The following is a 12153-nucleotide window of genomic DNA, read 5'->3' as shown; positions in this document are numbered from 1 at the left end:
GGGATATAACTCTCTTGTTAAATATACAAGTGAAAGGAGTTGTGAAGAGCAGCTGGTGCCCTTGGGGGGAGGGGATTGGGGGGGGCCTGTGTGTGCTGCCCCTCCTCCTGGTTATTTATTTATCCCTTTGTGTGTTCAGGTGATTGCCCACCAAGACTTGCTCTGTGGCTGGACTTGTTTGGGTGTACAGATGAGTCTTTCTCAGCTGCTTCCTCACTTTGGAGATGATTCGTTCTTTGAGCCAGAATCTTTTTGGGAAAGCTTTTCTTACTTCTGGGAGCTAGGCTAGAAGAGGATGGCTAGAAATAGGCTGGGATTTGAACCTAAGCTTATGCTTGGCACTTTGGTTTTGCTTTTTTAATGTCACTACCTCAAAATGTATTTCTGTACTTTTGGTTTTTTAAATCCTGGTATCTCCTGCTGAGGTTTCCGAAACCATCAGAGTGAATTGCTTGTGCCCTTCAGTCTAGCATGTGCTTTGTGTTCCCTTGCAGGCTCAAGGTTTCCATGGTGAAATTGAAGATTTCCTCCTCTGGCTCACGAGGATGGAGAACCAGCTGTCTGCCTCCAAACCGACAGGTGGGCTGCCGGAGACTGCTCGAGAGCAACTGAATGCCCACATGGTGAGTTGTGATGGCCGAACTGATGCCTGGAATGAATGGCCCCTTAATATGGGAGGGAAGGATAATGTGCATCACAGGTGAGACGTGAAATACCTAAAAGGGAAAGCACCAGAGAAAAAGGAATAGGGGAAGGCCTGGTTAGCTACATTCCAGCTTACAGTGCACAGCTGTATCTACCTAAGGTACTCGTGGATATTCCATGTTATTGCACTCAGCTATCAGCTGGCATCAGCAACCCTGGACCACCACAAATATGAAGTTTTTACACGTAAGGATGTCACAGAGAAAAATGTGTGCACAGTCAGGTGTAAAGATTATTCACCAGTGGGAACCTTCCCCCTAAGTTTCGAGGCCACAAGCGGGAAGGGTGATTTTTGTCCAGATCATGACTGGGTGGGGTAGACCCCCTTCCCAGGGATTGTGGTCTTGATCAGATTAGGGATCTCCCATCCCTGTAATTAGATAATGAAAACCTGTAGGCGTAGCTGTACACCACATGCTTAGAGTAACATGAAGCGTTGGCCCTGAGAAGCTGGAATTGGCAGGCAACCCCCAGAGCCAAGTGCACCTGGCTAACAGCAGAAGCAATCTTCACACACAACTGTCTACTAGGTCTTGCCTATGCCACGTGAACCCCCATGTCAGGAAATTTTGTCCTGCAAAGCATCCCTTGTTTACGATGCCTCTGTGTTGTGCAGGAGCTCTATGCCCAGTTCAAAGCCAACGAGGAGGTCTACAGCCAGCTCCTGGCTAAAGGGAGGCTGATGCTCCTGAGCCGCGATGATTCTGGGTCTGGATCAAAGACAGAGCAAAGTGTGGCTCTCTTGGAGCAGAAGTGGGGCCTCGTCAGTATGAAGATGGAGGAGAGAAAGGTAATGTGCTAGGAGGGGTGGTGGTGTACCCATCACCAAATCACTGTACTCACATTTGCATGGTGCAGAGCAGGGGACTCTTGTGTGAGTGCCACACATTCCCTAGCTTGTGCAGGAAAGCGAGGCTCTGCACATGTGGAGCTTCATACAGAGGAACTCTTGGGACTTGAGGTGGTATTAAAGAGGTGTGTGTTTGGAAAGGGAGTGGAGAGAGAACCTTGCTTTGGTTTTAATCCAGCTGTTTCACAATTCCATTATTGGTAAGTTGTGATGGTCCAATAGAGCAGGGGAAGCTAATGTGGTGCCTTCCGGCTGTTCTCGGGCTCCCAGCCCCCATGAGCCCCAGCCAGTATGGTCAATAGTCAAGGATGATGGACACTGTGGTGCAGCAGCATCCAGAGGGCACCACATTGGCTGCCCCCCCCCAGTAGGTGGTCTCTTCTTGTTCTGATGCTTTTTGTTGGAAGAGAACCTGGCTCCAGAATGGCTTGGATGAAGGGGAAGAGTTATCAGCATTTGAAATGTGACCTGTTAATATGCAAGTCACGTTCATCGGTTGGACTGAGAAGGTCCAGCCTAGAAGGAGTCTCTCATTTATTACACAATTGTGGTCTTTGTCTCAGAAGCCAGCATTTGTGAACTTTGGCTGGTGCTCCTTTCTTTCTGCCTTTTGTGCTCATTCTGCTGCTTTTTCTCCCCCTTCTTTTAAAACTCAGTCCAAGTTGGAAGAGGCCCTCAGCTTGGCAACCGAGTTCCAAAATTCCCTGCAAGATTTCATCAACTGGCTCACCCTTGCAGAGCAGAGCTTGAATGTTGCTCCTCCACCCAGCCTCATGTTCAACACAGTGCTCTCACAGATAGAAGATCACAAGGTAATGATGCCCACCTGGGTGTGCATGTGTGCATTCAGGGAGGGTGGGGGGAGCTATCTGACTTGAATAGTGAAGCTGCCAAAAGGTAGAGAAAAACTTAATTATTTAAAATAGCTGTGGAGTATTGAGAGAACTCAATTAAGGTTCTATAATTGTATCATATTCACAAGTGCTCGAAACTTGAGAAATAAAATAAGAGCTAGATAGTATCTTCTATCCCCAGCAAGAATAGACAATAAGCACTTCCACAAGAACAACAATAAACAATGCCTAGGTATAGCAGCCAAATAAGAAAAGACTTTAAAATTAAACCAGGGAAATATTCCATCATAGGTGTTTTCAAATAACCAAGTTTTTGAAACTGCAAGATAGATAAATATTAACATATAATAAAGAGGAAAGGCTGTCACCATGCTGCAGTTTGCTTGGCTGCCAGTAGGTGGCACTGTTGGCCATTGGTGGTTGAGAAGAAGGGAAGCAGAAGAGGGAAGGTCTATGGTCCAGCTAAGTCGTGGAGGAACTGTCAGGACAGGTTGGGGTAGCTCCCCCAAAACTCCTGCTCTTTTGCTGCAGCTTGCCTAACACCATTGATGCCATTTCAGCACCAACAGAGGAAAGAGAGAAACACAGGCAGGTGGGCACCCCAGGAGAGCTGCCTAGAAATGGTCAAGGCAGGGCAGCTCCCCAGCAACCATCCCACTCAGCTGCCACCCACCACTGCTCTCTTCTTTGTCTCTTCCACTGAGGTTGCAACAGCAACTTTGGTGTGAGGCAGGCAGTATGAATAGGAGGGTTGGGAGAATGTCTAAAGCAAGGAGGTGAGTGAAGTGAGCAGTAGCACAGCCGTAGCACAGTAGCACAACCACCAATCATAAAGTATGAAGCATTAACAAATTAATACTCTGTGATATTAAAAATGTGACTTAAAATCAGTTAATAAAAAATAACTATCAGTTTTATTCTACTAACTTTTACGCAGAGTACACCTATCGAAACTAGTGGGCCTAAGTTAGTCAAGGCCATTAATTTCAATGGGGTCTAGTTTGAGTAAAAGTTAGTTGACTACAACCCCAGCCTTCTACTAGTTCCCTAAAACAAGTGATGGGGCTTGTGAGATGGGTCAGATTATTCATTTGTTGCAGGTAGGGAACTGGAGGCTGTGTGTGTATGTGGCTCACTCATGGCTACCCAGTCAATCTGTGGCCATGGCAGGCCCCAGCCTAGTCTTGGGACTCCCTTGCCAGCCGTAGTGACTACAGTTGAGCTTTGTGCCATCTCACCTTGGAACAAAACCTCCATCCCAAATGGCCTTCCCTGCATTATGTGGTGCCTAAGAGAGCAGCCTTCATTTTTTCCTTGTCAGGTGTTTGCCAATGAAGTGAACGCCCACCGGGACCAGATAATTGGCCTAGACCAAAGTGGAAACCAGCTGAAGTTTCTCAGCCAGAAGCAGGATGTGGTCTTGATCAAGAACCTCCTGGTCAGTGTCCAGTCACGCTGGGAGAAGGTCGTCCAGCGGTCAGTGGAAAGAGGGCGGGCTCTGGACGATGCCAGGAAGCGGGCAAAGCAGGTGAGGAACAATCCTTTGTAGGCTAGAAGCCAGGGAGGCACAAAGGGCATCAGCTCAGAGCTACAAAATATTTCTGTTCCTCTTGGGCTCATTGAGGGCCAGTGGCGTATTAGGCACTGTTTGCAAAAGTATGAAATGTGGGTCAGGTGTTAGGGGGTGGGGGGGTAGGTGAAAATTGGCAGTGAGTAGTGGAGCTCGAGAGGCATGTGAATTCTAATAATAAATTAAATGGAAAAAATTAATCTTCATAGTTCCATGAAGCTTGGAAGAAGCTGGTTGACTGGTTAGAAGATGCAGAAAATCTCCTGGATTCTGAGCTTGAAATTTCAAATGATCCCGACAAGATCAAACTGCAGCTCTCTAAGCACAAGGTTAGAATTGCATGTGGAACAGTTCCTTTGCTTCTTGTGAAATTATCTGTAGTCACTGGCCTCATTCTTAACTTATGTTTTGGGTGGGTTTACTTGGGAAAATCAGGAGTTCCAAAAAACCCTGGGTGGCAAGCAGCCTGTTTATGACACCACGATCCGGACAGGAAGGGCCCTGAAAGAAAAAGCTCAGTTCCCAGATGACAACCAGAGCCTGGACCATCTCCTTGGGGAAGTCCGTGACAAGTGGGACACTGTCTGTGGCAAATCGGTGGAAAGGTGAGTGCCTGAAAGGGCTTCCTAACAGGTAACATCCTGTAGTAAGTTGAGGTGCCTGCAGGTCCTACAAGGGGGTGTTAGAAGCCAGCTTTAAGTCACCTATTTGGATAGGGTGTGAGGGGCATTTATCAGCATCAAGACCTATATTTGACCAGTTTGTATACTGACTGCACATCCAATCAGAGCAGTGCAGGGGCCTTAGCTAGGTTCCTGCTGGATTTGCTCTGGATGCATCTGGATTCTCCCAGGCCGTTGCTGGTAATCCACACTAGTCTGTTCTTAATCTGTTTGCTTTGGATTTTTTCCCTCTTTATTATTATCATTGTGTAGTTCTTGGTTTTATTGTAATTTTTACATTGTGCTGTACACTGCTTTATAATTTTTAAATGCAACGCCATGTAATTTGTTTTAATAAATAAAACACCTTAACACACCAATTTTTTAAAGGTGTGCCTAAGGCTCTGATTACGCCACATTTATTATGGTTGGTGCCCAAGGAGGTGGCCAGTTGAGGGGAAACACCCACTTACCCCTGCATTTTTTATTTTTACAGGCAGCACAAACTGGAAGAGGCCCTTCTGTTCTCTGGCCAGTTCATGGATGCATTGCAAGCCCTGGTTGACTGGCTGTACAAGGTGGAGCCCCAGCTGGCTGAAGACCTGCCTGTCCATGGGGACCTGGACCTGGTCATGAACTTAATGGATGCTCACAAGGTAACAGCTGCTGGGGGACAGAGCCATCCATTTGGAAGCCACTTCACGCTGTGTAAGCCTCAATGTGTTATGGACTAAGGCAGTGAACTGGAGTCCCTGTGAAAATGTACTTGAGTTTCTAAGTTTTACATCTCACCCTTCATTCCAAAGGGAGCCCAAGGCAGCTAACATAAAAGAATACAAATATAATACAATAACACATGAAAATGTTTAAAACATCATTCGGAACGTAATTAAAAAATGGGATGGGGTGGACAGCTAGGAGAAAGAGAGTGCAACTATGCTCTGTTCCCCTTGATAGGTCTTCCAGAAGGAGCTTGGCAAGCGAACAGGCACTGTCACGGTTCTCAAGCGCTCAGGCCGGGAACTTATTGAAAACAGCCGTGATGACACAACGTGGGTGAAAGTGCAGCTGCAAGAGCTAAGCAACCGCTGGGACACCGTCTGCAAGATGTCTGTCCTGAAGCAAACTCGGTTGGAGGAGGCCCTGAAGCAGGTGAGAGACGGGAGCAGGGTGGCATCATCTGCAACTTTCACATCTCTTTGGTCCATACCAGCCCTGTGACTCTGTTGTATCTATTGCTCCACCCCTTTTGCCTCTGGCCCCGCCCACCACTGGTGTGTGTCCCCCTACCCCAGAAAGTTCCCTGTGGAGGAAAGTGGCCCTTAGGCTGAGAAGAGTTTCCCATCCCTGCTGTACGGCAACTCAAAAGGCCTTTGCTCCACGGGGAAGGGTTCACTGGTGCTGTTTCTCCTTTCTAGGCAGAAGAGTTTCGGACTGCTGTCCATCTTCTGCTGGAGTGGCTCTCTGAAGCTGAGCAGACCCTCCGCTTCCGGGGAGCTTTGCCCGACGACGCAGAAGCGCTGCAGTCACTCATCGATGTCCACAAGGTGGGTAGCTGTTCAGAAGAGGGAAAGGCGGGAGCCTGAGGGGATTGCCAGGCAGCCAGGCTGAGCTGTTGTACCTTTAACCTTTGCTGCAGGAGTTTATGAAGAAAGTCGAAGAGAAAAGGCTGGATGTGAACTCCGCTGTGGGGATGGGGGAGGTCATCTTGGCCGTTTGCCACCCAGACTGCATCACCACCATCAAGCACTGGATCACCATCATCCGAGCTCGGTTTGAAGAAGTGAGTCACAGAGGCCTTTGCTCTGCCTCTCAGCAGCTGCAGCCAGCAGGAATGGAGCTGAGAGACTTAATAATTCTATGACTGTATAAGAATAATAATGCATTTTGAATCCCCTTCCCACCTTGCTTCAGCTGCTGTGACATCATAGAAGGTTCATGACAGTGCTGGCTACTGAGATGAGAGGAGCCAGCTGCAGAATGTAGAAATTTACTGTAGTTCCTAAAATGCTTAGGTAGAAGTGCTTTTGTTTTGATTTTATTTTTGGAACAAGCAAGAGCTTTTTATTTATTTAAATGGAAAAAAATTACTCCACTTTTTGAATGAACCTTTTTGGAGTAGCTTGTGAATAAACATAATATAATCACGTAAGAACACACAGCATACCCTTAATATTTTTTCTGTATACTCCCTCCATCTTCAGCTTAAAACATTTTAAGTCTTCTCCCTTAATCTAGATTCTAGCCTATTTTATCATTGGCACCATTAGTACTAGTTCACTCTTGGTGCCCTAAGTTTGTAGTGTTAGTAGGTTGTAGAGCTTGCAGGATAAAACACAAGATCCAGGTGAGCTAGAGGAGGGGAATGCAAAAGTGAAGAAGATGCTTAGGCAAGGGAAGGGGCATGTGAGTAACCCGGAAAGACATACCACTCCATTCCGCTGCCTTCTCTCCCTGCAGAGATACCTCTCATTTGCTGCCAACTACCCTTCTGCTTTTCTCCTCTGCCAGGTTCTCACATGGGCAAAGCAACACCAGCAGCGGCTTGAATCAGCCCTCTCGGAGCTGGTGGCCAATGCAGAGCTGCTGGAGGAGCTCCTGGCATGGATTCAGTGGGCTGAGACAACGCTGATTCAGAGGGACCAAGAGCCAATGCCACAGAACATTGACCAGGTCAAAGCCCTCATTGCAGAGCACCAGGTAACCCTGCCCTGGTTGGCTCCCTCTTTGCCACCTTCCAGAAAAGAGCATGCTGTGTGTTTGAGAACGTTGTTCACGGTGGCTTTAAAGTGAAACAAAGCGCCTGACTTCATTCTTCATTCTGTGAGCTTGCACTGCTTTGGTTTTGCAATGGAGTAGGACTCCATGTGCCTGTAAGCTTAGATCAGAATGGAGGGTCATTGTCATCCCCTTCAGCTCCTACTGCTTAGAGGCACTCTGGCTGGTGCTCCCACCCCCAATTCTGGCTCACCCTCTTTTCTTTTGACACCTAGTGGGCTATATATATATCTAGCACAGGCTTTCTGAACCTGATGCCCAGCCCTTCAGACTACAGCTCCCATCAGCCCCAGCCTTGGCGCAGAGGAGCTTTCCCTAACCTGCTGCTGCAGATGTTTTGGACTCCCAGCAGCTGTGCTGGTTGAGGCTGATGAGAGTTGTAGTTCAAAACGGCCACGTTGGCTGGGGTTGATGGGAGTTGCAGTCCAAAACAGCTGGAGGGAAGACTGATTTAGCAGTGCCATGCAAGAAAAAACAATGTGGCATTAGATGCAAGATTTGGGTTCCTGAGAATTTGATGCTTAATTTTGAGAGTGAAGTACTAAGTTCCTAACCCCTATGGTGGCAAAGATATCTTGAAGGTACATGGGCAACGGCTGGTGAAATGTTACTATCTAAAGAGGAGACTGAATAAGAACAAGAGCCAGGGACTTCCGGGTCAGCGCCATCGGTGAATGGCGGAGTTCCTCCGATCGGAGGAACGGGCTCCATGGAAACTGGGTCTTCCCGCCGCGGCGAAGGTGGGGACCCGCTAGAAATCCCAGGCGGAGGAAGCCTGGGAACGTGGGGTTCGGCAGGGCACCAGGAGCGCCCCCCCTACTCACCAGGAACCCCATTTTGGGGCGCCGGAGCGAAGTGGGGTGAGCGGCGCGGTGCTGCGAACTGATTGCTATTTTTACGGAGTGAAGCCGCACAGCCATTGCCGGAGAGCGCTGACTTTTTCCTGTGGACAATTGGATTCAAAACAAGTACCCGTGAGTAGAAACGGAAAATTGGATCAAGAAATATCTTAATTTGGCATCAAAGCGGGAAGGTTCAAAACAGGAAGTCCGCCTTCCGCTTTCTGTATATAGACTAAAGCAAAAACTTTGTAAGCTAAAGCCTGGAAAGCCGTTAAAAAAGTCTAAATTTCCTTCATCTACAATTACTGAAACCCCCTTGGAAGTAGGAGAAAAGGGGGGAGAACTTTGTTTAACCCCTGCAGGAGAGGGAGTGAAGAAGGATAAGTTTCCACCGTCTCTAACCTGGGAATGGGGTGTCAGAGACAGAAATAGTTGGAGAGGTTCATTGACTGTGAATGGAATACTTTGACAGATAGCTAAAGAAGAGAAATAAACTGATTCCAATGTTGCCTTTTGCATTCTAAAGAAACAAAATATCTGAAAAATGAAAGTAATTTTCCTTTGTTGGACTTGCCTTAAAAAAATGGATACAAATAGAAATTGTCTCCCCTAGAGGGAGCTTGTTAAATTGTTGCTGCAGTCTACTTGAGGACTCAACAGCTGTGAGATTAAGATCGTGGGACCAGTCTTTTCTGACCTTGACTAAAGATGAGCTGGGAGGAAGATTGGGTGCTTGCTTTATGCAAGACAAGTGCCTTGCTGGAACAGATGCACGAGAAGATGGATTTGATGAATGAGAAAATGGACTTGATGACTGTTGTGGTTAACAACTGTGGACAAACAGGGAACATTGATACAGAAACCATTCAGGGACCAACTCATGAACCTGTACTGACTGGGCAAGTGCAGAAGATAATGGAGGAGGATGCGGTTGCACCTCAAATAATACAAAGGGAGAAACCCGAGGCCCTACAGGAGCATAAGCCGCTGTCATTGAAGATTGAAGTTGAAGTGGGCCAGGGGGAGTTTGGAGATGAGGAGGTTCCTAACTTTGGAGAGACCTTGAAATATGTTTTTAAATACTTTTTGGATTACATTGATGACTGTGGGGAGTGGGACTGTGGGGAATGGGCGGGTTTGATGAAGGGAGATGGAGACAATTTTGGGTTGGAACCCCCCAGAGACCTACTCCTCAATGAGAAAGGAAAGAAATTAAGAAAGAGACCAACAAATGACAAGGAAAAGGGCAAGTATAAACAAGAAGAAGAAGATCTGCAGAAGGGACATGGAAGAGACTTAAGGGCCTCGGACATAAGACTTCCAGGTTGATGGACTAGATGGAATGGACAGTAAGGACTGACACGACCCGAGACCAGGAAGAAGAGACGTTGGATGAAGATTGGAAGAAAATTTATAAAGAAATTTTTTTATTTGGGGAATTAGCCTAAAATCAATGAATATTAGGGAAAATGTTGGAATGAAACTATATGACTCTAGCAGAAATGCTATCAGGAGTTATGTATATTTGAGTATTAAGATTCAAGCTTTAAGGTATTTAATGGTAAGATAAGGTTAAATAAATCAAGGTAATTTGAATAACAGAATATGGGGAAAGATGGAAAGGATTTGTTGAGCTAATTATTAGGTTAAATTGTTAAGATAAATTATTTAACAAAAATTGAGAAAGATGGAAATAATTTGCTGAAATAACTAATTAAACTAGAATACAAAAAGGGAGGTGTGAGGAGGTCAATGAAACAAGCAAATGGAAGTTAAAGATATGTAATTTGGGATTTGTGTCTTTTTTTTCTTCCTTTTTTAATTTTTTTGTTGTATTGCTGTATTGGTTTTTATGTTTTGTGTTTTTTTCTTTTTTATGTATTGTAGTGTTTTTTTTCTTGTTTTTTTCCCCTATTATTCTGAAACTATTGATAAATATTATTTAAAAAATAAAAAAAAGAATAAGAACAAGAGCCAATCTGGTGTAGTGGTTAGAGTGTTTGGGCTAGGGGCTGGGAGACGATGGTTCAAATCCCCACTCGGGTAGCCTAACCTACTTCACAGGGTTGTTGTAGGGTTAAATAGGAAATAATATAAATGTGATAAATATTTATGTATCATGTACTTGTGTATGGCCTTTCATCTGTAGATCTCAGGGCAATTCACAACATAAAGATACAATAAAATAGAAAATACAATATAAAAAACACAAACTGCATAACAAAAATAAGAGCAAAAACAAACCAATAATCCCCCCTCCCGCAACACATTTAAAAGGGTATCAGGTGTTAATCAGTCAAAGGTGCTTTGAGTTGTTTGGGGATAGGACTGCTTACATTAGCAAAAGGACAACATTTAGTTGCATAGTAACAAAATGCTGCACTCTTCTTCTACCTCTAATCATCCTTCCTACTGCTTTTTCCAGTCCTTTATGGAAGTAATGACCCGAAAGCAGCCAGATGTGGATCGCGTCACAAAAACATACAAGAGGAAAGCCACGGAGCCGGCTCATGGACCTTTCATTGAGAAATCCCGAAGCAATAGTATGTTGGCAACCCTTTGGGCAAATTTTAAATATTTGGGGCCTAATTCATTTAGGGCTTTAAACACTAATAAAAAGCATCTTGAACTGGGCCCTGATCAAGAAATAAGTACTGTATATGTGCTCAGGAACACTCCCATCATCATCGGCATTATGATTATTACTTTTATTATGATAATTACTGATGCTACTACTACATATTCCATGGCTGAGACCAGTCTTTAAAACAAAAGTCTGGGCTGTAGCTCTGATGTGCCTTGGCTCAGATGCAAGCTTGGGGTGACTTTCTGCACCTCCTTGGACCAGGATGGGCAGCCTTTGGCCTAGTTTCATAAGCCCTTGGCAAGCAATCATTTCAGGCCTCAGGAGTCTGTCCCAGCAGCCTGCTGGGCAGGGTAGGAAGAGAGGGGAAGAGGCGTGAGAGAGCAGCGGGGGGGGGGGGGTAGAGAGAAAGAGAGGTGGCTCCGCCTACCGCTGGCTTTAGCCCTGCCCACAGTCAGCATGTGGCTCCCAAGGAAACACAGCCCTTGTCAGGAAACCTGCTTCCTGTCCCTGTCTTCAAACACCCCATGCAGACTGCAGGGTTCCTGTGAGTTGATATGATCTTAGTGAAGTTTCCAGTTTCATCTGCAGAAGGAAAGCTCAGCATTTAGCTCCTTTCTTCCTGTGCCCCTTCCCCATAATTTTTTCATTACGCCCCTTCGCTTTGCTCAATTTCTGCTATGTTTCCTCCCTGTCCCTGTCTTTTTTTCCTCTCAGGAAAATCCCTGAACCAGACAGCCCCACCCCCAATGCCAATTCTCTCCCAGTCGGAAGCAAAGAACCCGCGCATCAACCAGCTTTCGGCCCGCTGGCAGCAGGTGTGGTTGCTGGCACTTGAGCGGCAACGCAAGCTCAACGATGCCCTGGATCGGCTGGAAGAGGTAACCACTTTCCCTTTTTCATGTGCACAGGAAGCTTGTATATAGCCTTTCCATCTCCCTTGGGGGAAGGAGGTAGTGCAGTGAGGCTGGAGCAGGGGAAGGCAAACTGCCTTCTCATTTCCTTTCCCAAACTGGCCCTGCTTTAAGGCTGCTTTTCAGGGTCTGCAAGTCTTCACCACATTTCCTGTTTCCCTCTTGGTGCTGTGGGGTGTGCTTGTTGGGGTGAGCAAGCCTAGGCAGGGGCCTCACCTATCCCTGCCCCCTAAAAAAGAGAGCAATATCTTAGTAGTCTAGCAACTAAACCACTTCATGATTGTTTTGCCTTGTGTAAGCTAGAAAAATTACTGGTTTTTAATTTATTCTATGCCACTATAATAATAATTACGATTTCTGTGCCTCTCTATTCATATATGAGTTCACAGTCATT

At 46.0% G+C, this 12153-nt stretch overlaps 1 protein-coding gene across 17 annotated transcripts in view; it reads left to right on the top strand.

The window, feature by feature from the left end:
• The window catches only part of MACF1 (microtubule actin crosslinking factor 1), a 292958-nt gene that overhangs the window by 267181 nt on the left and 13624 nt on the right, over positions 1–12153 (top strand). For all 17 annotated transcript variants that reach the window (XM_081018107.1, XM_081018106.1, XM_081018115.1 and 14 more), the window contains 13 exons: positions 495–623; positions 1322–1495; positions 2212–2367; positions 3731–3937; positions 4189–4308; positions 4415–4584; positions 5138–5297; positions 5599–5793; positions 6060–6188; positions 6281–6424; positions 7153–7341; positions 10687–10804; positions 11563–11726. In XM_081018107.1, the coding sequence (XP_080874233.1) occupies positions 495–623; positions 1322–1495; positions 2212–2367; positions 3731–3937; positions 4189–4308; positions 4415–4584; positions 5138–5297; positions 5599–5793; positions 6060–6188; positions 6281–6424; positions 7153–7341; positions 10687–10804; positions 11563–11726 (2055 nt within the window). The remainder of the gene's footprint in view (positions 1–494; positions 624–1321; positions 1496–2211; positions 2368–3730; positions 3938–4188; positions 4309–4414; positions 4585–5137; positions 5298–5598; positions 5794–6059; positions 6189–6280; positions 6425–7152; positions 7342–10686; positions 10805–11562; positions 11727–12153) is intronic.

The sequence above is a fragment of the Podarcis pityusensis genome (genome assembly GCF_964106645.2).
Source record: "Podarcis pityusensis genome assembly, chromosome: 8".
Lineage (NCBI taxonomy): Eukaryota > Metazoa > Chordata > Lepidosauria > Squamata > Lacertidae > Podarcis > Podarcis pityusensis.
Note: the sequence above shows the minus strand (reverse complement) of the source record. Positions and strands in the feature narration are given on the sequence as shown.